This window comes from Aptenodytes forsteri, unplaced genomic scaffold, assembly GCF_000699145.1.
Source record: "Aptenodytes forsteri isolate BGI_AS27 unplaced genomic scaffold, ASM69914v1 Scaffold36, whole genome shotgun sequence".
NCBI classification, from domain to species: Eukaryota; Metazoa; Chordata; class Aves; order Sphenisciformes; family Spheniscidae; genus Aptenodytes; species Aptenodytes forsteri.
The window spans coordinates 2,137,790-2,165,490 of NW_008795477.1; the positions used below are offsets into that span (position 1 = coordinate 2,137,790).

Consider the following 27,701-nt stretch of genomic DNA (forward strand, 5'->3'; position numbering starts at 1 on the left):
AGATTTATGTTTGCCGAATGGGTCTGGTTGGCAATGGGCTGGGAGGGTGTGGGGTGCCACAGGCGAGGTGGGGGGTGCCATGGGGAGGCTGATGGCCCCGGCGGCGAAGCGGTAGGGCTTTATTTTCTTCCTTTCTTTCCTCCTCCCTCCACTGGGCGCTCGGAGGAGAAGGCAAGACAAAAAGCTGAACCGGTGCCAAGAAGGAGCTGCAGCGACTCGAAAATGGCACTCTGCGCCGCACTAATATTTCGAAGCTGGGCTGCGCTGGAGAGCAGCGAAACGTGCCGGGAATGAGAATGGCTGCGGCCGCGGGGCCGCTGGCTGGGCTCAGGGGTGTTCTCCCGCCTCTCCGCTTCCCCTTCGCCTTTTAAACGTGACCCTCTTCTCCCCCATCATCTGCCCCCAGTGATATTTAGGCATTCTGGGGAAAAGAGGGGACCCTTGCTGGGGACTTGGGGTAGAGAGGGAGCAGAAGAGGGGCAGCCCCTTGCACCCTGGGGCTGGTGCAGCGTGGGAAGTGCCTGGCAGAAATGCTCTGCTTGTAGCCGGTCTCTAGCCCATGTGTGTCTGTTACGATGCTTGCTGGAAATATAAGCAGAGAAGGAGCGAATGTGCTCATCCCCTCCTGCCATCTCTGTATTGAGGAGGGATTTTTATTTTTTAAATTTTCTTCCTAGGGAGGAAGAGAAGACTTGATTCCCAGGGAGTTTTCTGATTGTTTTCCTGTTGCCACTCCTTCCCCTCCTCCTCGCTGTCCTCCTCCTCCTCTCTCCGTACCCATAAAGCTGCTCTTGTGGCTCTGTATCCTGATGCAAGGTTACTTGTAGGACACACAAATCTCTGCAAGGTGCAGCGTCTCCTGCGTCGGTGTTCCCCTCTGTTTCTCATTTGCTGGGGGACGAGGCAACTTCCAGGCAGCTCCACGGCTCAGCTGAGCTGGTTAATGCAGTGTCGGTGCTTTGATTGCAAAAGCTCCTTCCTGCAAAGCCTGCTTGGATAAAACAGACAAAAAAAATCATATACGGCTGAAACTTTGACAGGAATTTAGAAGGTTAATTAATTTGCAAGGGATGAGCTGGAGTTTTGCTGTGATTTTTGTTTGAAAGAAAAGGTTTTGTCCTGCGTTTGTCCCCTCTTCCCTCCATTCACAGGCTAGGAAGAGGTACATGAAAGTACATTTTTTTTTTTTTATATGGGGTTTTGATTTTTAAAAAAATCTTTTTAAAATTGTTACCAGCACAAGCATTCTTATATTAGTCCAATAGTTGAAGCTGAATGGAAAGATCTTCCACCACACACACACACAGATACTCCTCTCTGGATCGCGCTGGCATTTGGATCTGAAGTTTTAGGTTAGCTTTACAGAAACTGGAGACTGGAGAAAGAGAAAACCCCTGCCTTTGGGTTTGAAAATGGGTCCAGATCCTGTTTTAACAACATTTTTAGCACTCACACAGCCAGCAGGTCAAGTTCAAGGAGACCTTTCCGAAGCACAGGTAGAGGCTCATTACCTTGCTGCATCTCAGAAGCTTGTGGGTTGTTGGGTTGTTAGCTTGGCCCAGTTTGTAGTCCCAGGCGTGGGATGATCCCGTGACCCATCTCTCACCTGAAAACCATGCCCTAGTATATATCCAAACCAATTCAAACCTCACCTTTGGTTTCAGGCACGTGGGCCTGGTTTTGGAGCACCTAATTCTGCTCGGGTAATGCCTTTTGGAAATACCGTGATAAATAGTGGGGAATTTAGGGAGACTTAAATGTGTTTTCCAGCCTGCTCTCCTCACCGTCTTCTTCTCACAGCTCCTCGCATATCAATGGTCCTTCCTCTGTGGAGGATCAAAAGATCAGTCCCAAATTAAGGCTCCTAGCAGGTGCACTCATTTCTGAGGTGGTGCTAGCAGGCTTTGTATGAAGTAGGACGTCTGCAGCAACCGATCTCTCACCCTTCCTCCTCTCAGTTGTGCCTTGAACCATGTAGTTGCTGCAGCTCAACTTCATATTGCACAGAAGAGATGTTGTTGTCTCTTCTTGTGTTTTTCTCTTTGTCACAAGTGAGGGGTATGTAGTGCTTGGCCCAGGAAACCTTGGACAGGGTGAAGAAACCATGGCAAATGACAACAAGAGGGTTGGCCAAGTAACTTGGAGTAATCTGTGTGCCATTGTACGTTCCACTAGATCCCACCTGTTCTTCATGAACAAAGTATACACATAAAAATACGTGGGTTTGTATGCACACATGTGCTTGCTGTTTGCTTTTCAGTTGCCTCTTTGACTTAATGAGATGAGTTGTGTATTTAAGCCACCATCCTCACCAAGGGCACACACCATGCAGACCTTGTCTGAATTTCCCAACAGTCTTTGTTGATAATTTTGGCTGCAGCTGCACCTCTTTCTCTGGCCACAACCTCCTCTTTTTAAGCTGAGATCCCTGACCATGGGATGCCAAGCTACAAAAAAGAGTGCCAGGAGTGGGGATTAAAGCCCACATCAAAGTGAGCAGAGGAGACCCTGATGGCTGTCCTAACCTGCCACACACCTGCACAGAGCATGGCTCACACTTTTAGATGTGGAGCCAGCTTGTGTTTACTACTGATTTAAACCTCTTAATACTTCAGTTAGCAAATAACAATTCCCAACAGATTTGTAGAGAGGATCCCAAAGATACGGACAAATATTAATGTGGACCAACAGCATCCATGTGCGCAAAGTAACGATGTGGTGTTTGTTATTCAGGAAGGTAAACTGAGGACAGCGAATGAAGAGACCTTCCTAAACCTTTATATTTCAGAGTGCAGACCTCTTTCATTTCCTCGATATCTTAACAATGCTCTGGAGTAAGGGAGCTTGTCCATCTTGGGACAAAAATGTTACTCTTGTACTTTCCAAGTAGTCCAAGTAAGCCATCTGGGCAGCTTGGTCATACTTCCCAAGGAGCATTGCAAGGCATTGACAAGGCAGCTGAATGTCTTTGTCTTTATTTCTCCCTGTATCAAAGTGTCTTTGGGTGTATTTCCCTGAAACATGATGTCTCATGAATCTCAAATCCTTCAAATCCCTCATCCTTTTAACACTTTATAATGAGAAATGTTGTCTGCTTGGAGTTGTTAGGAGATGACTTGTGTCTAGAAGGGTTAATCCGGAGGACTCTTCCAAGGCTATCTTCCACCCCTTCTCCCCACACCTTCCCCACTCTCAGTCTTTTATTTTTTTGGGCCGGTAACCTCACATTTCTGTAATCTAAATGTGCAAATGCTTTGCAGTCACGGTCCAGTAGCTGGGTTAATCTCAGACCCCTGGAGTGGCAGATGGCTGATTTGTTGCTGATTCCAGTTACAGAGAATCGTGCCACCTATTATCTTTGCACAGGCTGCTGCTTAAAAGGATGCCTTGGGCAAAATCAGTGAAAAGCAAAGCAAAGAAAACACTCTCTGATCTGCATCACCACAGGTGAAAATGTAAAATATTTCACCTTTGTGTGAAGGGCTCGAGAGGTGGACAAAGAGAGGAGAGGAGGCAGGAGGGGAAGAAGGGGAGAGGAAGATCTCATTTTCGTACCTGAATTGCAGAAGCACAGGGCAGAGCAAGTTTGCTGCAGTCATGATGTTGAATCCCAAGCACTTATCCTATTTTAAATGGTTTTGCAATGTGGCAATCCTTGGCTTCAGCTCCCTGTTTTAACTCTTAAACAAAGCAGGCTGGTTGGCATCCTGTGACACACACCTTCCTGCTCTTCCCGAGCCTTTCCGACACGGGTTGTCATAGGAATCCATGGCACCACTCCCTGCCGCCATGGTTCATTGCGTGCCCTGCGGCTGCTGGGGAAAGCCGTGATGGCCCCATGGTGCTGCCATGCTTACCAGGGCTACTTGGGAGGAGAAACCTACACATCTGTGTGGATTACGGAGAAGCTTGGGGGACCTTCCAAAACTGAGCGGGGCTGAGGGTGAACCCCAGCACAGGGTGCTCAGAGGGCCCTGGCTGGCAGGTGGTGGTGGGCATGCAGAACGATGTAATGAAATGGAGAAGGGCAGAGCAAAACTTTGGATGCTTGTGACCATTTTCTGCACGGTCATTCCCACAATCAAGGTTTTCTCTTTTCTCTTTGCTCTGGGAAACGCCACAGAGTCAGATGAAGAGTTTGGGAAGAGAGTGTGGGTTCCCTGTGCAGAGTCCAGTGACGAAATCTGTGAACAAGGTAAGAACAAGGGGTTATGGCTGTGAAAGTTTTTGTTTCTTCCTTTTTCCCTTCCAAACCCATTATTGCAGTGTTAGACACGAAATTTAGGATGTGCATAGCACAGAAACTGATATTCCAAGCGCTAAGCGAAAGAGTCTAAAAAGATCAAGCTAAATAGGGCTTCTTTTTAATGCATGCCATTATGATGGTTTGGGGTTTAGAACAGTTTGTATTGTATCCAAATGTTCTATGTGTGAATAATTGTTACCAACCTCCTGACACCAGGACCTAATTAGGAAGTAAGAGCCTTAAATAGGCCATTTGCGTAGTGAGCTTCCATATGTCTCCTTGCGCAATTTATTTGCTTCACTCCATTGAGATATAATGAGAATGAAACTCCTAGAACTGCCTTTGACTCTGAGGCCCTCCTCTTCATCTCCTCTGCAGTTATAGCCCACTATTAAGAAGATAATATCTATTTCCCTTTGTTCAGAAAGAAAAAGCTACTGTACTGCTACTCTTATTCCAGATTGCCCAAGTTTCTCTATTTCTGAGTTTCCAACGGAAATAGAATGAGAAATGCCAAAACAACCTGCAGCCTAAGAAAGATGTAATGCTGTCAGAGAAAGCACAAAGAAGGTTAAGATAGGGTGATCTTGAAGGAATACTACTTACCATATCTATCTCAAAACCCTGCTGAAAAGCAATGTTGTGGTATTTCAGTCAATAGATATATTGTATAGATGCAATTTGAGGAACTCAATGTATAGATGCAATTTGAAGAGCGCTGTGTTGGTTCTGTTTGGCTTTCTCCCTGCTAGGATGTGAGGAAGGCGGAAAGGTTGGTACAAGGCTGCCTGAGTTTTGTCTTAGTTTTGAATATTTAGCTCAGCCTGGATCAACATGCTCTCTGGGGCTCTCTGTTCATGTTATGTTGCAGAACTTTGTCTTTAAATATGGTTTGAGAAGATATCCTTTATTTCCAAACACCTCGTACATGCATGACTCCACCCCATGCTTCAAGTGTCCTGCTTCCTTCTTTTACTCCCATGAACCCAAAGTCAGCAAAACTTAAACGTATGATTGAGTACCATTTTCTACTGGGATGAACTTTAATGAGCACTCAAGGTTTTGCTTTTGTTTCCCCCCAAATCAGGGCCTTATTTAGTTTCCCAGTGAAAGACAGTTCCACTTGCAATGATTTTGTTTATGATAATTCACTTGCACGTTCCCTTCCAGGAATTGTCATTGCCTTCCAGAAGGGAGGTTAGTGCTGGTCTCCTCGCAGTGATAATTATAATCAGACCTGTCAGCCTTCACACAGTCTACGCTTATCACTTGCATTTAGGAGGATTTTTCCTGAAGCCTATTACCAGTGCTGCTTCTTAGGGAAAAATAGTCATGATTTTTTCTGCTAATCTTTGATGGCTCTCAGCTTTGAAAGCATGGAGAGGAGCAAAATGACTGCCAGTTGCAGTTAAAGAAACTGTCTGTTGGTTCTGGTGTAGAGCTCTGCATCTGGAGAGCCAGGGAGCAGGCGGATAGTCTGGGAAATGCTGAGGGGTTTAATTTTGTTGTGACAACTCTTCAGGTGTGCGGGAGATGCAAAACAGTGCTTTTTCCAATGGTAATGCTCACAGAAACCAGCTCTGCACACCCACTAGATGAGGGCTTCAGGTGGCAGGTGGTTGTTGGCAGTGGTACCCTCTCTCCCTGCTGTTTTGGGCAGCGATCTGTGGTTTTGCCCACGTTCAACCACCTGGATGCAGAGTGGCCAGAGAAGGGGCTGCGGGCAGTGCTGGAGGCGATGGCTGGCATCCAGGGACGGGCGCAGTGCGGGACCAATGGACCCACTGCCACCGGCACACCGCAGTCCAGCGGTGACCAACTGGACAATGTGGTGGTGGTGGGTAGGATGTGGTTCGGTGTTTTATTCATCCCAGGATGTTTGAAAATTGTCCACCCTCGTGTTATTCACTGGGAAACACATTGCCCCATTTACTAGATTTCCCCCCATTTTCACTCCATTATTCCTATTGATATGCTAATAAGCCCCCTTTCTTTGCTTTTTGCTTTTTGTTAACTTAAAAAAAAAAAAAGTAATTTTTACTTTCATTAGTCTAAGCGAGTGATGTATCTTTCAGACCCTCCTATGTTATCACCGTGCTCTTTGCATGTTCTCAGAGATTTGGGTCCCTTGATTTTGGCAGAATTTGAGGATTGTCAGCACTTTATAGCTTTTGTAGCAAAGGAAATGGTGGGAGAGTGGGAACTCTCGCGTTCTCTGCAGCTATATATTTACAATGTGCAGGGATATGATTTGCCTTTGTTTTATTTAAATTCACTGGCAACTAGAGATTTATTTATCAGGTGTCACTCCCTGAAGGAAGATAAATGTCATATAGCAAAGACTTCATCTATTATACAAACAGATTTGAAAGCTTTGCTATTGCATTCCTCTGCCTGCCGCACGGAGTAAAATTGCCTTCGGCTGAACAGAGACAGAGTGATACTTAGCGGTAGCATCTTATGACCTTTTGATCAGTTGAGATCTCAAGCCATATTAGTGGACAGATTATGATGTGATGGAAAGAGGGCCAGGAATAGCCTTTTTATCATGAGATCCTTCCTATGAATATCCTTCTTCGGTATATTCAGGTGGTTAATCACTAGGGCCAGGACAATCATTTGAAAACAAGGGAGCGAAATACCAGTACAGGCAATCCAAATACCCTCGGGTTTGCCAACTACAGTTGGACATTACAGCTTACAGTTTCTCCCTAATATTCTCCTACCCTCCTGTTTCTATCAAGGTTGTGGGTGACCTTGCAATATTTCCAACTACTAATAACCCCATTTTGGCAGAAAGTTCTACACAAAATGGACCCTGAGTCCTTGGACCACAGGGGAGCTGCAGTCCCCGACTCAAAGGTACGCACATGGTGAATATGGATATCTGACTGCAAAGGGGAACGTTCACATGGAAATGTCTCTGTGTCGTTTTTGAGATAACAGTGATGCTTAAACCTATTTCAACCCTTTTTAGGAAAAAAATGCAGGTTTTAAAAAATGCATAGCCCTGATAGTATTTTTCTTTTTTACGGAGCCAAACAGAAACAAGAACAACATTTACATTGATCTTACCTACCTGCCTGTACAGGGTTACTCCTTAAACTTTGCTGTAGGTTTAAATTAGCCTCCTTTTTATCTTAATGGCCTATATGAATCTTCAACCTCCTTGATAATTGGGCATAAAGGAACTTTTTTTCATTTCTGACTCTGCACGTCAGTAATGGTTGTGCCAAAGTTTGATCTGGCTGCTGTGACCACTTTTAGAAGGAAGGAAGGATGGACACGTGTTCGTGAAGTCCGATGTAAACGCATTTGGGTCTGTCTGAGCCTGAACGCATGCCCAGGCAGCCCATGCTGGTTATGGAGCACGTAGCATAGCCCTGTACACCTTAGCACAGGGGTATCCGAGTTGTACACGTTTTGTTTCCTCTTGAAGCCAAACGAGCTGCTCATTTTCCTGATGGGAAGAGGGAGAAGGGCTGGCCGTGTGCGAATACCAAACTGCTGTCAGTGCAGTGGGGATGCTGATGCATCAGGTCTGGAGAACAATAGCTGCCACAGCCCTATGGAAACTCTTTGAAAATGAGAAGGTTATGGAGGTGGAGGAAATGCACAGCAGGACACCGTCTCCTCTTATCTCCCCCAGCCTCTTCAATCAGGTGCCTGCTGGGCTTCCCACTCCTCCTGCCTTTTGCACTAGATCATAGGATCATAAGGTATTAGATTCTGCTGGCATGAAGTCATCCGCCATCCTCCTGGCATTATAGCTTCCTGAGTCAGGGAGCTGCCACAAAATGCTGAGGTTGTGAGCCCACATGGTGCTTCTAGCTGCAGCTGCCAGGGCCACAGAGGTGTCCAAATAGGAGCTGGGTGGAGACACCAGCTGCCTGACACAAGTCTCCACCACCTTTTCTTTGGGAAAAGCAGGCACTGCAAAGGGTGGATGGCAGCCTTGGTGCTGTCGGTTCACCAAGAAAGTGCCATTGCTGAAATACAGCTGGCTCACTATGATAAGGTGCTCCTTCCCAAGCTCCATCTGCAAACCACAAGTCGGTTGCTGCACGGGTGATGCCTACAGACAAACACTGTAAGCGTCACAAGCGAAACCATTCAAAGGGGTGGGTTTCTCTGAACGTCTCCCATCTGAGAGTAAGAGCTTCTGATGACAGCTTTGAAACCTTTTCACTGAGAAGGCTTTGTGGTGTGTGTGGTGAAGTGGGTGTAGGTACGAAATGTTTCCCCTGCCTCCCTCCACTGCCTCGTAGTGCTTGAGTGCCTGTGGGGTGTAGGAGGGTGCCCAGATTTGGGTGACACCATACCAAGATCTTCCCTCTTGGTGTGGGATTGCATTAATGCTGCTGTGCCTTCTGCCAGATGGTCCCTGCCCTGATATAGTCAGTTCTTCTCAAAGTAAAGTGCTTGTGTTCAGCTTCTTGTAGCTCAGAAGGACCTGTGAAAACAGACTCGCTTTGCCTTGGGCAGCTCAGCAGAGAAATTCCTGTGGGACATCTTATGGTCCTCCAGTGTAGCATGGTTAGAGCCTATGGCAACTGCTTGAGGTGGAATGCTTTTTTAGGGGTATGCAATTTAAAGTTGCAAATGATGAAGATGTAGGATCAGGCAGATGACAGTGGTGTGGGAAGGGAAAAAGAGGACAGTGGTTTGTTTATGAAGTTAAGCTGCCCATGTAGAACTTTGTCATTTTAAACACATAACATCTGGTTCCTTGCAATTTTATTCTTAGACTGCAGACAGCAGTAATCTACAGTTTCTCACTGAGTAAGAGTGATATCACGAACCAGCAAAAGATTATTGTTATAACCAAACTTAGAGCCATACAACTCCCTTCTCCTCGCTGGAAAGAGGTGATCTTGGGCAGGAAAAGGTGAAGAAGCACATATGACATACCAGTGTCTTAGGCTGCATCTATCTTAAGCAAGTTAAGCAGTATCTGGGAATGTCGCTCGGCACGGGAGTGTGACTGGGTATACTCAAACTACTAGACCAGTCCTTGGCACGCTTTTGGTCCATGACAACTAGCAAACTCTTAAATCATTCATAAGCATGGACCAGGGTTCATTCCAGTGAGCCGTTTGCATTTAGCTGCTGCATTAGAGAAGCTAAGACATGGTGGCGAGCAGAGATACGAACCATTCTGTGCCAGTTGGCCTCAATGCCTGGGAATATTTCTGGGCACATTTAATTTACTAGTGGCTGAAGAGGCTCAGGCTCAGCTGAGAAACTGGACTTCATCATCCTAAACTCCATTTGTCTGCAGTGGGAGAGAGAGGGGAGCCACCCTCAGAGGCTGATTCAGCCTCCCTTGGTCCTGACGTCTCCAAAACAAAGATGGCAGCTGAGGCAGCTAAGCCTACAGGGTCCAACACACTGATAGGGAAAAGGCTGTATTATCCCAGAAAAAGGCTATGTATAGTACAGATGTATTTCCTGCATATTTACTAGTCACCTCCCCTGCCTCTCTGAGCTGAGATTAAAAGAGTTTTAAGCCATTCAGTTGTTCTTTCCTGCAACAGCGAGTGCCACGAGTTATTTTTCTTCAGAGAAAGTATTTCTTTTTTCCTCACCATAGGAAGGCTCCTTTTTCAAAAGGTTCCAGTCATAAGACTGGTGCTCTGTACAATTTCCTTTTGATGGTTTGGTGGTTGGTAGTTAAATGTGTTCATAGGAGGCAATTGTAGATTTATAGATAATAAAACAGCTCATGGAAGGATATAGCATTATGTCTTTTGAATATAAGTAAACCCTTTGTTTGATAAAGTTTTTTTTTCAAGTTTGCCATATCAATATATATACACACATACACTTTTTCACACTGAAGCAAAAACCTAGGTGAAAAAAATAACTTTGGCTCGACTACTGCAACCAAAGTGTAATGTTTTATCATCTTTTCTTTCATTGAAATCTGTTCATGCACAAAGTGATCTGATATAATACACATTTAAACACATTAAAAAAAAAAAATCCCTTCAAGAATACCTCAAGTGTTTGGTCACAGTGGGGATGAAATTATTGATGTAATTTGGCACATATTTGGAAACATGACAATCTGCAAGTTTCAGTGAAGAAGGTATTTTCTCCGGGTATTTCAGTAAGTCAGATAAGTAAATTATATTTTTGACATGTTAAAGATGTTCCATCTTAGACAAAGGAAGCAATATCCCAGTTGTGTCACTGAAACTCAATGCCCTCTGTTGCTTGTTAACAACTGCACATTTATTGTTTCAGTGTCCCAGTTTGCTATCAAGTATCAATGCACTGCTACATACCAAATAATCAATAGCTCTGTCAGTTGAGTATGCCCTAGAAATACAATATTACTGTTAATATTGATCCACACAGCAGAAATCAAGGCATGAAACTTTACAGGCATTACTTGCTAGCACCCTGGCTTTTACTTGCAGAGCAACCGGCTTGAAAATCGCTACGGCGTGCTATCCCCCAGGGACAAATGTTTCCTGCACACCCTCCTTCTGTGTATAATAATGAGTACGAACATAAACACAGTAGTATCAGTGCACATGCGACCTGCAGATATGGTGCATATAGTTTCATTTCAACCTTCTGTGGTTTCTGGGTGCAGCAAACCAGCTGCAAAGAGCGCTGGTAAAATCAAGCTGCATCAGCTCTGGTCTCCTCCTCTAACGGTGCAGCGGAGCAGCTTGGCTGGCCAAACTAATCAACGTCCCGGTGTGCTCTTCTTCATGGGAAGAGTGAGACGGGCTACAGACGGATGGCTTGAGACCTCCGGCAGCCGCCTTCAAGCGTCGTGAGCAATGTCGTTAATGAAGATTCGTGCGGTTTGCTTGCGGAGGTGACTTCAGGCTCAAGTTATCGGTCAGGAGGAAAAAAGCCCCGCAACATCGAAGTGCGGTGGTAGTGTCAAGAGCATCCATTCTTTGCTCTCCTGCCCCCCCATACTGCCAGGTTGCCTTGGCAGGAAGAAAATGTGGTGCTCCCCATTCCCACATGTGCCTTCACACACACCCCTGTGAGTTTGGCGGTCTTTGCCGTATCTGTAATGGCTTTGCAATGAAGCTGTGAATGAAAGTTTGGCAGATTGATTTTACAATTGTCAGTCTTCCCAGAAACAGCCCAGAATTTCATTAACTAAGATATAGGCATGATTTCCTATAAGCTCTTTTCAGATCTTACTAGATCCAGATAGATTAAATCAGTATTTTATCTATGTCCCACCAAAATTAGTTGGCACATTATTCTTCATATAGGAATACTATAGCTCTGGTCTCTTGTATTTGAGCAGCAGCTGCACTATAAGATGTTACCATCACTGACAGTGTTTCTTTAATAAGTGGCTCTACTTCAATAATAAGAGTGCTGGGGAGAAAGTAACCTGAACATGAGCAGAGCATAACCTCGGTGAGGATAAGCAAGGAGATGTAGGCATTTGGGAGAAGGCAGTGGCTCCACCATGCCACCATGGCTGGGAAAAGGTGCAGGACAATGATGGAAGGGTAAAAACAGGAGCCTCAGATGACTGGAAGGAGTCCATGAGAGCCCCTACAGAGGTGAGGGAGGAAAACAGCTTTCCTTACACATGCTTTAGGAAGAATGAATCAGGAGAAATGGTACCCTCTGCAGTGCCTCGCTCCCCTCATTGGCAAGGTGGCTTCATCTTTGATTCAGTGCAGTCAGGACCTGCTGTGCTCACAGACGGTATCAGGCAGAAGGGTAAGGTATGAATGGAGCAGGCTGGTAGTAACAAAGAGCCACTTGCACAAAGCCCGCTGAAATCACTGGGAAGACACCCAGAGGCTCCTTTTTCTTTAGGTCACTCCTGTCATAAGAGCCTTCCTTGCAGTGTGGCGGAAGGAGGGGCAGCACCCCAGCCCATGTGGCTCCTGATGTGGAGCCATCTGAACCTTGAGTGACTCACTCTGCTAACATGGTCACGCACTCAGCTGTCCCGCAGGGTCTGAGAAACTTCCCACAGCATATGAAGGAACGTGACTGACGGTGGCCAGGGTCCTCCCGTCGGTGGGAGGCATGTGTGCCACAGGGTGTCAGCCTTGGGTTTTTTTTTTTAATGACGTTACCAGCTTAGTTTTGTCTTCCAGGTGACCTTTACCCACATCATCAGGGGTCCCCTTGCTGCCAAGGAGCAAATTCATCAGCCTTATCCTTCATCTGAGAATTTCAGCTTATCTCCTGCATGGCAGGCCATTTAGCACCTGGGAGATGAAGCTCAAGACAATGTCTTGGGAAGTCTATGTGAGGAACAAGAGACGTGTATTATCTCTTACTGGGAGGAAGCAAGGTCAGGTTTGATGTGCTCAGTGCAGTCTGAGTTGCAGGGGAGATGCAATGCAAGGCTCTGTATCTACTGGCATTTCCTAAGACCCGACTTCATATCAAAGATTACATTTCAATACTCTTTCAGAGGGAAGAAACAAAAATCAGCCAGGAGCAGGGATGACTTATAGCCCAGGGTTGCTACTGTGCAAGAACGTGGAGTTAGAGCTGAAGTTGTCATCAGCTGTGGCTGTGTGCTATCAACAAAAGGAGGTGATGCCATGGTTGCACGCTCTTCAAAACATTTCTCCCTCCAGCAGTATCACCTCTTCTCTGTAGAGCCTCAGCAGCTTACTTCAGCTGCTTCAACTGAAACCACAAATGATGTCATGATATTTTTTTTTTTCATTGGATGGTGAGTGAATGGCCATTTCTGCCCTTATCTCCTCTTTTAGATAAAATGCCCCCAAATGCCGTCATTGAAGTTCAGAGGTCATTGGTGACTTTAAAATCCTCTCCAATTGCCTTGGATCAAAACCAAATGAAATAAAAATCAATGTGACAGTCAAGAGGTCAAGACACCAAAAATGATGTGTCCAATGCAAGCAGCTTGCTGGTTTCAGAGTGTTTCTGGCAGCCATCTGCTTGTTTGAATTTGAGGATGTGACGCTTTTAAAAGTCGGAAAAAAAAAAATGCGCTCGACCACAGTCTTCAGATATTTTACTTGATAACAAGACTCTCTTTTTTGTGCCCATTTTCTTGCAGCCTCAAGAATGTCCTGTTTTGCAATCATACTGTCAGCAGGTGTTCGTGGCACTGAAATACCACAATGTGTAATTCTCTAATTTAAAAAAAAATCTTTCGAAGCCTCAAAACATTTTCTCCTCACCCCTCTTCATGAATGAGCAACAGACTAGAGTGTGTTATTAAAACTCAATAGCCACTATTATTAGTTACATGGTTAACGATTGGCCCTTTTTAGCTAAAGAGATACATCTTTTTCGTGCTACTCCTATTTCAACTCTGTGGTCTCAGCCTTGTCCTGCGTAACAAAGAAACCAATCCTTTTATGGACGGTGTTAACCGAGACACCAGTGACCGAATCACATTTAAGAGCTAAATTCCTCTTTTATTCTCAAAGGTGGTCAGGATCAAAGCACCGTGAGGCTGAGGCTGGAGAGAGAAACTTGAACTCCTGGTGTATCCTTCCTGTGAACAAATAAAGACATTATAGATTCCCTCGCTGCCAATGTGACCCCTTTAATCAGCAGCATGTCCACAGTTAAGAAGATTATATTGTTGTAGTCCATAAAAATCCCTGCTGCGGCTGGAGCATCATAAAGCAAATATATTATTGTTCTTGGCCCAAAGATTGTATGACATTAGAAGGTGAAGATGGGAGTCGAAGGGTTGGCAGAGACAGGCAGGCAGCAGTGGGAAAAGGCTTCACGGTGCCTATCGACGCACCCAGGTGTGACTGGCTGTTACTGGGGTTGTGTGCATCACACTGGGAGAGGTTTGCAAGAGGACTGTGGAGAAGGCTGGTGGATGTGTAACGAGAGCCTTTCCTCTGCAGGAGAGACAGCCGTGGGGAAGAGATGAAGGTGTATTAGCAGAAGTTGTTTACCCTCTTACTTGGCACTTGCTTAGGGAAAACATTCTTTCTGGATTTTTAAAAAAAATAATATATGAATAAGGCATTCATAAACTAATGAAAGCTACATTTTCATCAATTATAATGGACTCCATTAAATTCTGGACATTTACCACATCACAATGTTTATCTGCAAGGCAGTATTTCCCTGTGCTTAATAAAAGGGAACAGTGGGAGTACCGCAGCAAATTTAAGCCACTTCTAGCACTCAGTGTCAGGATTTTAATGGCACCCACATTACCTTGGCTCCTTTTTATAGATTCATCATGCTTTATGTGACAATACTTAGTTTTTATATCATGCTTTTCACACATAAATCTCAGCGTCTCGCAAAGCAGGCAGGACGCTATGCCCATTTCAGAGAACAGAAAAAACACCAGGTGAGGTGGTTTGGTTGTAGCTGCAGAGCAGCACTGCTGGGAGCAGACCTTGATCAACTTAAATCCCATCCTAGGCATCCACTGCATCTCCAACGGGAAGCTTTACCCGTTTGTAGACAGGCTTATATGGGGTGTGAATCAAAGACTTGCACCAAACTGGGATGAAGGGAGTGGGCATCTCCCTGTTGGCTTCTTGAGGTGCTGTCAGCTCTTCTCTGACAGAGTTAAGCACTCAGAAGTGGTAACTGCAAGGGAAAATATTCAGCTTGGTAGATAAAACAAATAGCATGAAGCTGCCTGTGTTTTCCTTCCATTTTTATCACTGGCCATAGCCTGTTGGCTCTTTCTAGTGGGATTTTCTGTAAGTCCTGTTTGGCGTGGAGAAGGGAAGAGCTGGCCTCCCCTGTGTTGAACTTGCCTCTTTCTCGTCTTCTGGTCTCAAATTTGCTTTGAAGGCAGCTTGGGTTCAGTCTTCTGAAGCTCTGTAGGACTCACCAGGTCCTGTGCTGGTATCTGGCAATAGCAGCAGCAGTGACTCAGGAGGCACAGAGACGTGAGGGCAACACTGTAATTTCTTGCAAAAGCTAACTGTGGCACTGGGTGACCCATAATTAGCCAGTTGTTTTGGGTGGAAAGGAGCCTGCTTGTTTAAAATGATCCCATTCCCCAACGCCGTGCTTGTGGGGGGGTCCTAAAAGCCCTGGAGCAGGGGCTTAATCCTGAAGCCATCCTTGTGGTCTCTGAGTCAGGAACCTGTGGTGTTCCCAAATTGCTTTGCTGCGTTACAGATGGCCATACTGGCCAGCCTTACTGCAGACTTTGTGGGGCCACGCTTCAGTCCAGCCATGCAATGCTGGCTGTTGAAGGGCCACCAAGTCCCTTCAAATCCTCCGGCGTGTCCTTTGCCATCACACGCCAGACCATTTCACAGGAAGGGGTTTTCTTCAAGAAAAACAAGGGGATTGGTGTCCAGCAGCTCCAGAAATCTCTGGGAGCCACGCTGCCAAACGCCATCTCCCTTCGGCATTGGGAGTCTCCCGGCGTGGAGCTGCCTTTGATTTGCAGTGACGGAGGATATGACGGATGAGCCCCTCTGGGCTCCCTCATCCTTGGAAACGAGCTGTAAATCTGAATGGATCATATCCCAGTGAAATCAGCCGATGAATGAATCAATCAGGCGGGTTCAGAAATCTTCCCACTGCTTACAGGGAGAAGGCGTACTTGAAAACAACTCCCTGATAATTGAGGAGCCATCCCTCCACGTGGCTGCAGAGCTACTGCCACCGCAGCGGTTCCCATTAAGGCAGCCTATGGTCATACAGCTCTCAACAGACGAGAGGAGCGGAGGAGGGAAGCGGGCAATAGCACCCTCCCTCCACAGCCTTGTCTGCTCTATGGACCCATCGCCTGGCCAAGGAGAGAGCTTTCTGCTCCTAGACCTGGATGTCCTCCAAAGGGCAGATCAAGGGGCTAAGACTAGACCTAGGGAGTGGAGGTTTAAAAAAAAGCTGAATGTGTGTCTCAGCACCAAGCCAAGCTGCTCTTTCTGATGAAAGCTTAAGAAAGTGCCATTTCCCAATTTCGTATACCTCAAAGACCTGGCTGCTCCCTACAGATTAATGATTTTGTGAGGCTTTTAAAAAACATTGGGGAAATACTTTGAAGCCTCTGGCTGAAATTTCCCTGTCCGTGCAGGCCTGACCTATGGGGGACAGTTGGTTTTCTGGAAGAGGGCTCAAATCAGAGGATGAGGTTGCTTTGGCCAAAGGGTCTAGCAAGTAGAAGAAGCGTTTCCTGAGCACAGACACTCAGCCATTTTTACTCTTTATCAAATAGTGTGATAAGTATACCAGAGGGTGGTCACACGAGCATTTGTGTGTGTGAGAGAAGGCAATTTTACCTGCATGGTGACTAAAGCACCAAAACCACCCTTTGGTGACATCACCAGATGCAATTTTCATCCCTGCATTTAACTCGCAGTATTTTAGGTGCTGCAAGCACAGGGCTGTTTGGTAGCGCTAGATTTGAACTTGCGAAGAACCGGGGGAACACAGAGGTTGGAATGATTCAACTTCCCAGGTCAGACCTATTTCTCTCCATGCATTTTCCTGCATTGCTTAGTTTGTGCAAAACTTCATCTCCCATCTCATGGCCAGTGGACAGAGCCAGGGAAACGTATCCCAGTGTTTCTGTCGGTAGATACAAGCCTGATACACTCCAGAAGAAAAAAAAGAGCAATCAGCTACATGAGAACTGAGCCAATTAAATGTCTGAGTAGTGTTTCGAAAGCGAACATGGACGGCATCAAAAATTTTCCATCAGCTGTAATAACGCCAATTACTTTGCCAATTGCTGATTCCACTGTGATTTGTTTAGTACAGTCGTGCTTCGGCCTCTTGCCTGGGCCGATAGGCTTTGTTTATGCTGACTGTTCATTTGCAGAGCTTCTCTCTCTGTTTTTTTCTCGTGCTTTCTCTTTTCCCTGGGCCCGGCTCAGAGCCCTGAATAGCCCTCCTCCCCCTGTGCTCATTTTCAGCCGGGGCAGGGTATCGCCAAGGGGAGATGAGTTTCTTGGGAGGAAGAGATGCTGCTGTTGTTCCCAACTACTCTGTGAATGCAAAGATGATCCTCCCTTTCCCTTTCTGCCACTGAGTTTAAAAAACAAAGAATCCTCCCAAGAAGTCAAGCAGCTTGTCAAGGAAAGGGCAGTTGGGATCTGCTGGGGCCGGTGGCTCTGGAGCTCATCGCCTTTGTTTCAGGGAGAGAAAGAGAGACCTTGTGTCTCTCCAAATGGAAAAGGCACACAAGGACACATGTGCACTCCAAGTAAGTTTCCCTGGAAAAGTGGTGGGAGCTTTTCATTACTGTTTACGTTCAAGTCCATGGAAATTAATGGGTGTCTCCATAGCCACTTTGCACAAGAGCTGTGATTCTTCTCTTGCTAATTGGGGAAGAAGGCTAATCATGGGCATTTAAAGAGTGCATCTGCCTGACTGACTTCAATGTAAACTGCTGTGATATCTTCCAGAGATTTTAAAAGTTGGTTGAATTCCCTTCCCTCACCACTCAGGTCTGGGCTGGGGAGGGTTGGATGACATTTCCTCCTGTGTCCTCCTACCTGAGACAACAAGGGGTGGCTTCATCTCCATGGTGCGTAACATCTTCCTCCCTTAGCAGCCACTGCAGTCTTTAGCTCCTCAGTGATGGTGCATTTTGCATGTACCAGCCTTGCTCCCAACTGCCTCATGTGGTTTTGGTGACCTGCGCTCTGCTTTGCCTCCCGGCTTGTCTTCACAGCCGGCTCCTGGGTGCAGGTGCCTGGAGAACACCACAAGCAGAGAGCAATAACAAAGCCATAATAGCACCATCCTGACTGACACAGGACCGTGAGTATTTAAGCACTGATGAACAGCAGATAGTTCATGCAGGGCTTTCTTGTGCACCTGGTTTACCCTGGCCTTTTGGTCCCAGGCAGCTGGTGTGATAACATGAGCACATCCTCACTGGGGTGCAGCAGGACTTGTCTCTAGCCATCCCTGGGGCAGGCAGAGGAGCGCCCAGAAACATAATCTGCCACATGAAGTATCAGCTAGAGGTGAGGCTATCAGCTCTCTATTCGTACCCTGCTATCGGTTTCAGCTTTGCAGCTGACAAATATATAAGTGACACATTTTGCTGTTTGCAGCCCTCCTCATCACCAGGAATTGTAAAAGATCCTCTGGATGTGTTTTCAGCCCTCACAGTTCATACCGGCCACAAATAGACACAAAGCAGATGAGCTGCTGGCTCGTGTCAGAGAAACGTGGCAAAGGAAATTTACAGGGGAACCGTCTAGTAACCTTAAATTGGGAAAATTAAAGCAGGGGTAGGCTTCAGGAGAGGAGCACGCCAGGATGTGGCTCCTTTTTCCAGCGGTGTCACTGCAATGGGCCTTATTCCCCGTGGCCTGGCAGTTTCTGTAGTCCTTCAAAATGCTACAAAATGTGAGTATGTCTGAAATTTCCCCTTACACAGTCCAGTAGTAATATTTTTTCATCCACTTTGTATTCATTGCAGCACAGCTGCCGTGGACACCAACTGCAAGCCTTATTTTCTTTGTGGGAAACCGAGACCCAATGAAAAATAACTTTTGCAAGTCACAAACCTACTTTGCGATCAAGTTAATGATCAACATAAATGAGAACATCTCCTACCTCCTGTCTTACCTGCAGGATAATCTTGCATTCAAAGATGTTTTACATGTGAGCATTTGTGGAACAGCTAGTAATTCAGCAGTCACTAAGTCCATACCATATTCAGTTAACTCTCAACTAAAACAAACATCTTTAATATTTTGAGGATACCCAAAGATTTTCCTTTTGAGAAAGCAGGTAAATCAAGTTCAGTTAAGATTAGTATCAATTGCACTAGCCTTTTTCTTTATTCCCCTCCATCCTCTTACTGAATACTATTGAGCGTTCATGACATACTAATTGTGTGTGTGTTGCAATATAATAACTCATCTGGAGATTTAAAATGGCAAAGGGATTATAAAGCTAGAGGCGGCTCTGTTGGTATGGCCAGCTTGGTGTTTATTTTAGGGAAGGACCTGTTATCGCAATGCTTAGGAGTGCTGCCCTCAGAGCCCCGACACTTCATGCCCTGCATCTAAGGTCAAAGGCAGGCAGGTCTCTCTCCTGCTGTCTAATCCAACTTTTTTGTAGGGTCATCTGCTGGGTAATAGCAGTATTCAGCAGAAGAAATAAAGCCAAATTTGTCATAGGCCTCATTAGGGAAACTTCACTGTTGGGTTACTAAGTCAAATCCAGTGGGTTCCCATCTGGACACCTTTTCTATCACAGCGCAGGGGAAGCCAAGCAATGCTATTTAACGCAGGTCTCATGCCGAGTACTGCAGACTTTGGTTATGTTAAACCCTAGGAGACTTTGGAGACATTTCTTCTTTGGTCCAAAACAGCAGAATATAGTTTTGCATAAAAAGAATGGGAGAATACCAGCTGATATGATGGGAGACAGCACAAGGTAGAGAACAGGCCATGAGAAGACGTGCTGTTTAACTCCAGCTACTGTCTTGTAGACATTTCTGCATGTGTATATCCCCATCCATAAAATGGGAACATTAGTAATTCTCTATCTTGCAGAGAGTTAAGAAGCTAAATTAATTACTGTTTGTGAAGCTAATTGAGATTCCCAAATGAGTACTGTTTGGAACATTCTAATTCTTATTATTATTATTTCCATTGAGATTTGGCTCCGTGTAATTAGTTTGCTGCATCTGCAAACAGGTATATTCTCTTAAGCTATTTGGAGGCATTCCTCATGGGACTAGCCTGTGCAGAGCTGTGTGGAATGAGAAAGCACTGTCAGTCAGGGCTGAGCCACCTTCCAGCCCTTCTACCTCACCCCAAACCTGCGTCCATCTCCTTGTATGGCTGTGCTCTTCAGAAAGTCACGTTTCTGCAGGTGAACAGAAACGGTTTAAGGAAACCAGCCCTATTACAAATTTATGCATCCATTATAAATTATTATGGTAAATTATACTTGTGTGTGTGCAGTGGAATAAAGCCCAGAGGTGGATTATGTCCAATCCAGGGAGGGAAAAGGTTTTCCAACAGCATTTAAATGTCTTTAGGTTTGGCCATCAGCTTCTGTTGGGTTTAACGTTAAATAAATTCTCATGCAATGTGTACCAGTCAGATATTGTTTTAGTTTATGCTCACAAGTGCCATTGAGCTCAGTAATTCTGAGCTAGCTCAATATTTTCAAAAAAGTCAACAAAAGCTGCAGCTGTCATTACTGAAGATTCACTTGTCAAACACCTCTCCCACTTAAAAGTAGCACAACAGTAGTAGAACAAAAAGACCTACTAAAATGGTGCTGGTTTTAAAACAAAACAACCCTTTAAGATTATGTAAGAGCTATAGGAAGTATATTGTTTTATTTATGAATGTGGAACTCTGTCTATTCATTATTTCCTGAGTCTGGGTCGGTGTGTTTTGCTTTTCCTTTCCTTTCATAAATAAGCAATAATTGACATTGAGACATTCAAAAGAGTTTTAAGGATCTTGAAACACCAGCAGCTTTGCTGGAGGTTTCATCTGAAAGAAGCTACGTCAGTATGAGCTGGAAAGCTTGGGGAAGTAGACAAAAATAATCAACTCAATGTGTCAAAAAAGGCTGTGCAACTTAGATTGGAGTTGTGCTTGTTTACCTTTCTTATGCATAAAATCTCAGAGGAGATGGGCTCGGTGCTGGGGAAATGGTTTTAAGGCAGCTGAGGTACTTTGAGGTGGTCACATCTCTGTTACAATGGGAATATAGAGGTGTAGGTATTTGTATTCACTTTCCAAGTCAGTGAACCACTCAGTCTGACACCTGTGTCCAATATAATCAATTTTAACATTGTGATTTTTGTGTTTCTGTAATCCTGGAACAGTCCTTCAAAATCCATATTTGCCAAGGCAAATATATTTGACCTAAAGGTAACTGGGAGATTCATTTTATACATCCCTGAATGAATAGGAGGCTAAACTGTGTTTTTCAGGACATGTTGATGGACTCTGAGCCACTTGAATGTCTTCAAAGATCTGCCACTGTGTCTCTGAAAGACTGAAATGAGCATTGTCATTGGTGTCTCCTTCGGTAGGAAATGTGTGGTTAGAGGGAGGGAGTTAATATAATAAATAGTTATTTAATCTTCTCTATGTTCAGCTTGAACTTGCAAATAATAGAAGCACAGCCAGGGTGCTTTTGCTTGCTAAGTGTTTCACCGGCTTTCCCCATATTAGCTAATATACCACTGGAAAGAACTGAAATTTTAGACCTGCATTTGCAGGATTCCCCAGCGTTGCTATCAGCAACCTCCCAAACCGATCCATTCAGTTGGTCCTTTGATGTGCAATTAAACCCAGGAAAAAATAGTTTTGTGTAAAGTATAAATAGAAAAGAGGAGAGATAAAGGCGGTGTTGAAGTCACTTGCTGACAGCTTGGCATCCAAATGTTAAAGGTGCATGCCACTACCTCTGCTTAAGAGTGAGTCCTGAAAAAGCTCTGCTCCTTCCCAAATTCCAGCCCCCTGAAAATTAGCCCTTTATTTACCTTGCAGCTACTTTTGTTCAGTTGGAAAGCAAAAAAAAAAAAAAAAAAGGTCTATGAGGCCGACTTGATTTGTCTTACCAGCAAAAATGAATTTTTTGTTAGAAGAAAATGACGGCTGCTCTCTAAGACAGTGTTTTTATTAGATTGTTTTTCTCCTTATCTCTATAAAAATAGCATTCTTGCAGGAAGCCATTAGGTTTACCTGTTCTTACTGATGAATAGCTGGCATGTGAAATATAGACCTCTTGCATGTTGCAAAAGGTCAGAGTACGTGGCATGTTCTTTGAGCATCAGGGATAAGGCAGCCAGGCACATTTTGATTAACCTGACAAAAGGGTGAGATAATCCAAGTGAAAGCTACAGTCTTTGAATGAACTTCAGCTGTTAATGTCTGCCATATCTGAAGGCCTGACTGATCTCCTGCCAGTTTTACATTCACGTAACTCCATGGCCGAAGTGGATCTATCGTGCTTTACATCAGTGGGAAATTCGATTTCACCTTCTGGAAGAACCAAAAATAGCTGGTGCCAAAGGATGAGGAAAGCCATTCAAATTCAGGTCTACAAGGAAACGTATGGAGGATGACAAAGGGTGCATTACCTGTCTTAGGAAGGTGGGCATCTGGTCCCAGCTGGACTTCCAGGGTCCCTGTACAGCCGAAACAGAGCTCTGGGCATCGGAGAGAGCCATGCATGCCAGGCATCCTAACCACTGTTATCGCTATCTTCTCTGTACTACCTGAATGGTGTTTGCACAAAGGTTGAATCAGGTCAATGTAAAGCTGGACGGGGTCTCTTGGGTTGTCACATCCAGCTCATGGTGAGTGCATCCCCTGTGTCCTGTAAATCTGTTAAGTTCCATCTTAACCTCTGTTTGGTTTGTTGTCCCCACTGTTTCTTCCAGTCTATACCCTAAATTTATTCATACCCTCTTCTCTCATGCTCACAGCGTGCAAATGCATTTAAGCAGCTTGCTTACCTCCCTGTTATTAAATATCTGTTATACCAGTAGACAGCAAATGCATCCTCTCTGTCTTGTTGGACTCACACAAGCCAAGAGTTTTTCTCTCTTTTGAGGAGCCCAGTGGCCAGCTGCTGCGTGACTTCCAGCTGGTTGTTAAATTGCTAAAGGATGTTTGGAAACTTGACGCATCCTCCTTGATACTGTGAAAACAAAATCATAGAAAAGTGGGTTCTGAAAGACCACCTGTTCTTTTTGTGCATTTGCAATGATTTTGTAAGAAGATTTTGCCACGCATGGTTTTGTGGCTGCCACAGGAAAATGTGTGACAAAATCTGCTTGTTAGTTTTGTGGCTTCTCAGATGTAGATAAAAGCAGGTGTCATAGTCGCAACAATAACCTGAGAACAGGAGGTCGGTATCTCTGGTGATAGAGAATGGGGAGAGTCAGGGCTTGGGGCTGAACTCATTTCTAGATTCATATGCAAAGCAGTAATAAATGAGCTACAGTTTATTATGGGGAGAGCATCAGATCTTCCAGCTGCTCTATTAGGACTTCAGACCAGGATATTTAATTATGCCCTGGCCTCCTCCTTTAAGCAGATTATCACAGTGACACACTGACTGCTGTGCCCTGCCAGCGCCCTCGGGCTTTGCTCCTTCTCCTTTGCTCATAGCCGCCCTGCTGTCCATGGAGGGAGGAGGCCGGGGCTGAGAGGAGGGATTGCTGTGGGCAGGGGGGACCCTGGGTTTTGTCTTAGATAAAAAAACAGAATAATCGGTGTTTATGAGAATGGTTAGGATTTTTTTATTGTTATTATTTAGCACACCTGGGATCTTATAAATAAGAAGTCTTTCGATGATGAAAACCACAGCAAGCACGGAGAAGGGCAATTTTGGTAGCTGGACTCCTTTCTTCTTATTAATTTGCCCATCTGTGCACTGCAGAGAGCAGAGACAAGGTCAACCCCCTCCTCTTCACCCCTGCGCTCCCACGCACAGTGCCAGCTCCAAAGCACCCGTGCCAGGGGAACATATCTGTGCCCCCTCCCACCTCTCCTCTTCCAACACCCTCCAGAGGCAACAAATCCACGAGCTGAAGGCTCTGGTTCATCCCGGCAGGATTATGGCTGCCGCGATGCTGCCTTTCCCAGTTTGTCTTTGCTGGGTGCAGGGCTCTTTGAGCAAAAAAACTCCTTTTGCTACGGAAAAGCCCTTGGTCTGTGCTGCTCGAGGTGAGCCATCTCACCAGGGCTCCCTTTCCAGAGTGTTTATTTTGTCCCACCACAAGCTCACCAATTCCTCTCTGCAGTGAATTTCACTTTCTTCTGCTTTTTGAGAGGGGATAATAGTCCTTACAGGGCTTTGAAGTGCCATGTTAGCGTTGGGGTCACGGCTGATAATACAACTATTACAAGACAAAGGCAGCAAGCATGGAAGAAAGGCATGGTTATGTGGTTTCCTAGTGAGGACTGGTTGATTATTATTTAGGTTTTTGTACTTTTACCAGAAAATTTGTTGAAAAAAAGTATAGCGTTTCCCAAATAAATGGGAATTTAGTTGGGACTAAATTCACCCAATAATTTTGGCTCTAAAAATGGAGATAGGAACTCTGGAAAAAACCTGAAGTGCTGCTATTTTCCAAGGAAATGTTTCAAATTTTCTTTTTGAAAGGCATACTTTATATTAAGAAAGATAGATAGGGGAGGAAGGATGAAAGAGAGAAAATGTAAATGAGACTGTAAAAAGAATTGGACATTTTTTTTTCACCCAGAAAATAAAATAATACACTTCCTGAGGTATTTTATGTAGATTTTTTCCCCCAAAATATATTGTTCCTTCAGCTCTTTTCCTAGATTCTGTCACTAGCTCCAGTCCTGAATTGACGTGTGACATGCAGCAAGCGACAACTTCCGTGTGACTTGATTCACCCTTCTGCAAACCTGGGGGTTTTAATGGGTTTCGTTCATTAAACTTGCCCAGCTACTTTCCAAGCTCGAGGTGAGGGCGGCACTATGTACATGCAAAGTCTGGATAGAAACTGTCAGTCCTGTCCGCTCTAATGAGACTTTTCTCCTAGAGAGGACATCAGCATGTATCCCATCCACTACTGTCATATATACGCAGCTTGCCGTATACGCTGCAAAATATTCCTAGAGGTGCATTCCTTCAGTCAGTTTTATGTCAGCTCTCTTCTGATGATAGCAAAATTGTGTTCCCTTAACGTAAGTTTATGGTAAAATAGGTGAAGAATTTTGGAAAACGTAAGGCAATTACTTTGCATCAGTGATAGACCTCTAGTTTATGTTGCTGCTGATTATACGGTGCCTCAGCCAGGCAGGGAACAAAGTCATTGCCTCTGTAGAAAGAGCAACATGAGATGGGCTATTCGGGTATGAAATAGGTACCAGAGTCTATCACGGCAATGGAAAGCAGCAGTCATACATCACAGTATGATATAATTTTTCATCATCTTCTGCCAGCTGAGCTGTGATTAAGGTGTTAGCAAGTTTGTCAATTGTCAAATCATAAAACTGATCATCAGAGTTGCACTAAAATGTGCAAACCTTTGAAGACAAGCCAGGCTTTCAGGCTGATCCAGCCCTGAAATATTGGCCTTCAAGTTCCAGTTCCCTCAACTGGAGGGAGATGACGTGCAAGCAGCACCCTGTTGCCCCACATGCCCTTACTGTGTGCACTGTATCCATGCTGTGTCCACATTAACATCAACGTGTCCTGCGTGCTCCTCTCTATCCAGCCGTATTTCAGCTGAGCCGTGTGATGGCATCTTATCTCAGCGAGACAGAGATACACTTAGGGTTGTTCGGGTTTCCTCGCAGTTTCTTAGCGTTGTTACTTCAGCACAAAACATAATGACAATGGTTATGTGTAACGGGATTAGATAACTAACCACTAACAAAACAATGGTTACTTAAACTAACAAGCATGAGAAAAAGAAAGCGAGCTGAGGAGCGTGACCTAGAATGGGAGAAGACTGAATAGCAGATGCCTTTGCATTTCTCTGCTGCTTGTAATGAAAGAACACTGAGACATTTGGAGAGTAAGCCAAGACCTGCTCTGATCAAGGGAGCCCCAAGGTGTTTGATTTACAACCAGCTAAAAATGCTGCAAAACTTTGAAAGTGTATTTACAGCTTGCTTTTCCCCTGTCTGCTTGCTGGCACGTATGGAATTACGAGGCAAAGGTTTGGGTTGTTACTGTGGTTTTACTCATTTACAGTTGTTCCATGCACCATTTTTTTGATATTTTATGGATCCCTAAAGATCCACAGGCCACCTCTTGAGAAACAACGGCCTGGAAAGACAAGGTGGAAAATTTGTATTTCATGTATCATTGGAGTTCCTTGGTACTACAGGAAAACTGGGAGGAGGAGAGTTGTGGACCTTGGTTTCATTGCACAAAGAGCCGTCTTATTGTAACAACAAAGGTTTTTCTTCGAACAAAACTCGACAAGTCTGAAGTTGTTGTGCAGTGAGCACACTGTGCTCACAAGGGAGGGCGTCGCGTGCTGCAAATGCACCCAGCTCCCTTCAAGGCAAAGACCGTACAGCCAACAGGTTCAGGCCAACCTTTCCAACAAGAGCTGTTGTACAGACTTGTCCGTCATTCCTCAGTCTCCCCAGGGAATGGGAGGCAGTAAGGTGCAAGGATGCAGCATTAGCAAGGTGGCCCTTTCCCTGCCTATCTCTTTCCTCCAGAAGAAGGGATTCATCGAATGTAGTAACTGTGTTGGTAAAACCGTCCTGCTTGGTGCCGTGCACCCGTTCCTCCCGGCAAAGCTTGGGTCTCTGAACACCTTGTGGCTACTGTCTTGTGTTATCCTCACACCTCCAATGGAGAAGTCAGCCCCTGAATCACTTAAGCAAGGTGGTTTTGGTGAGGCTGGGTTACATGCTGGCCACACAGCTGAGGAATGCAGGTATTTGGGACTCCTCTGGAAAGACGCTGCTGAAAGATCTCCAGGGTGTACTGTACTAAGCATAAGCCTACCACCCTCAGGGTTTGGAAGAGAGCAAATTCCTTCCAGGATTATAGGATTAAGAAGCTGAAAAGTGATTCAAATTCTTCATTAAACAGGGGGGAAAAAAAAAAAGAGAGACATGAGGGGAAGCTCTTCAATGCATGCATCACTCGACGTGTTTTCCTTGTAATTAAAGGAAGTTATTGAAAAATATTTGAGGGGATTAAATGCTCAGAGTATATATGCCGATCAACTAACACAAGAGTCTGCATTCTTCTGAGTAATCAATGGAGTGACTTGAATGGGGAGGTTCAAAAGAGCACAGTTATTGTTAAAGTGCCATTGTAGTAGTATTCACCATACTGTACAGCAGCTGGACAGGCCCAAGGGTTTCCCAGCAGGGAAACTTTGCTATAGCTGAAAAACCAAGGGTCTGGAGTTCATATGTGGGTATTTCCACACCAATTGTTAAAATTTCAGGTGGTCTTTTCTTCCCTTTCTGCCCCCCAACCTGAATGCAGAAAGAGATGCTCCTAATTTCCTGAGGAAGGCTTCTTTGGGACTGAAATTGTGTTTCTCTTTTATGCAAGCAAAATAGGAAGGGAAAAACCTGTGGACAAGAAAGGTGTTTAAGAACTGAGCTCAGGACATAAGAAATGGGAGGGACTCCTACTGTAAACACGGAATTGTAGTTGCCATTACTCTTTTCTCTGTCTTCTGACAGCTTAAATGTAAGCGGTCATTATTTAGCCATTAATTAAGAGGTCATTATGTCCTAGACACCTGGTGTCTAGAATAGCCAATGTGTCCTGCAGTTCGTAACACGGCACCATGACCACCTCAGTGCTCTGTGAGTCTTTGCCCATGTATGTGACAGAAATGTTGCTCTACCCAGAGGTCTTCGCTTTATTTTGGCTTTTCCTTTAGGTGTTTCAGTGCTGACAGTGGGCATAAGCAGCATCATCTAGTGGAGAAAGACATCCATACGACATTCGAAGAACATGAGGCTTTGGGATTTTTTGCCATTTTCCATCAAACTGTTTGGAATTAAATTTCCCTGCATTACCAGTGTCCTGTTTTCAGTGGTCCTGGAGGAAAAAAACTCCT

The 27,701-nt window shown here is 44.9% G+C and overlaps 1 protein-coding gene across 1 annotated transcript in view; it reads left to right on the forward strand.

Annotated features, from left to right (window-relative positions):
• Positions 1-27,701, forward strand: part of SETBP1 (SET binding protein 1) — a 248,370-nt gene that overhangs the window by 102,903 nt on the left and 117,766 nt on the right. Inside the window, exon 3 of the mRNA XM_009281184.2 lies at positions 4,124-4,195. Coding sequence (XP_009279459.1) covers positions 4,124-4,195 — 72 coding nt within the window. The remainder of the gene's footprint in view (positions 1-4,123; positions 4,196-27,701) is intronic.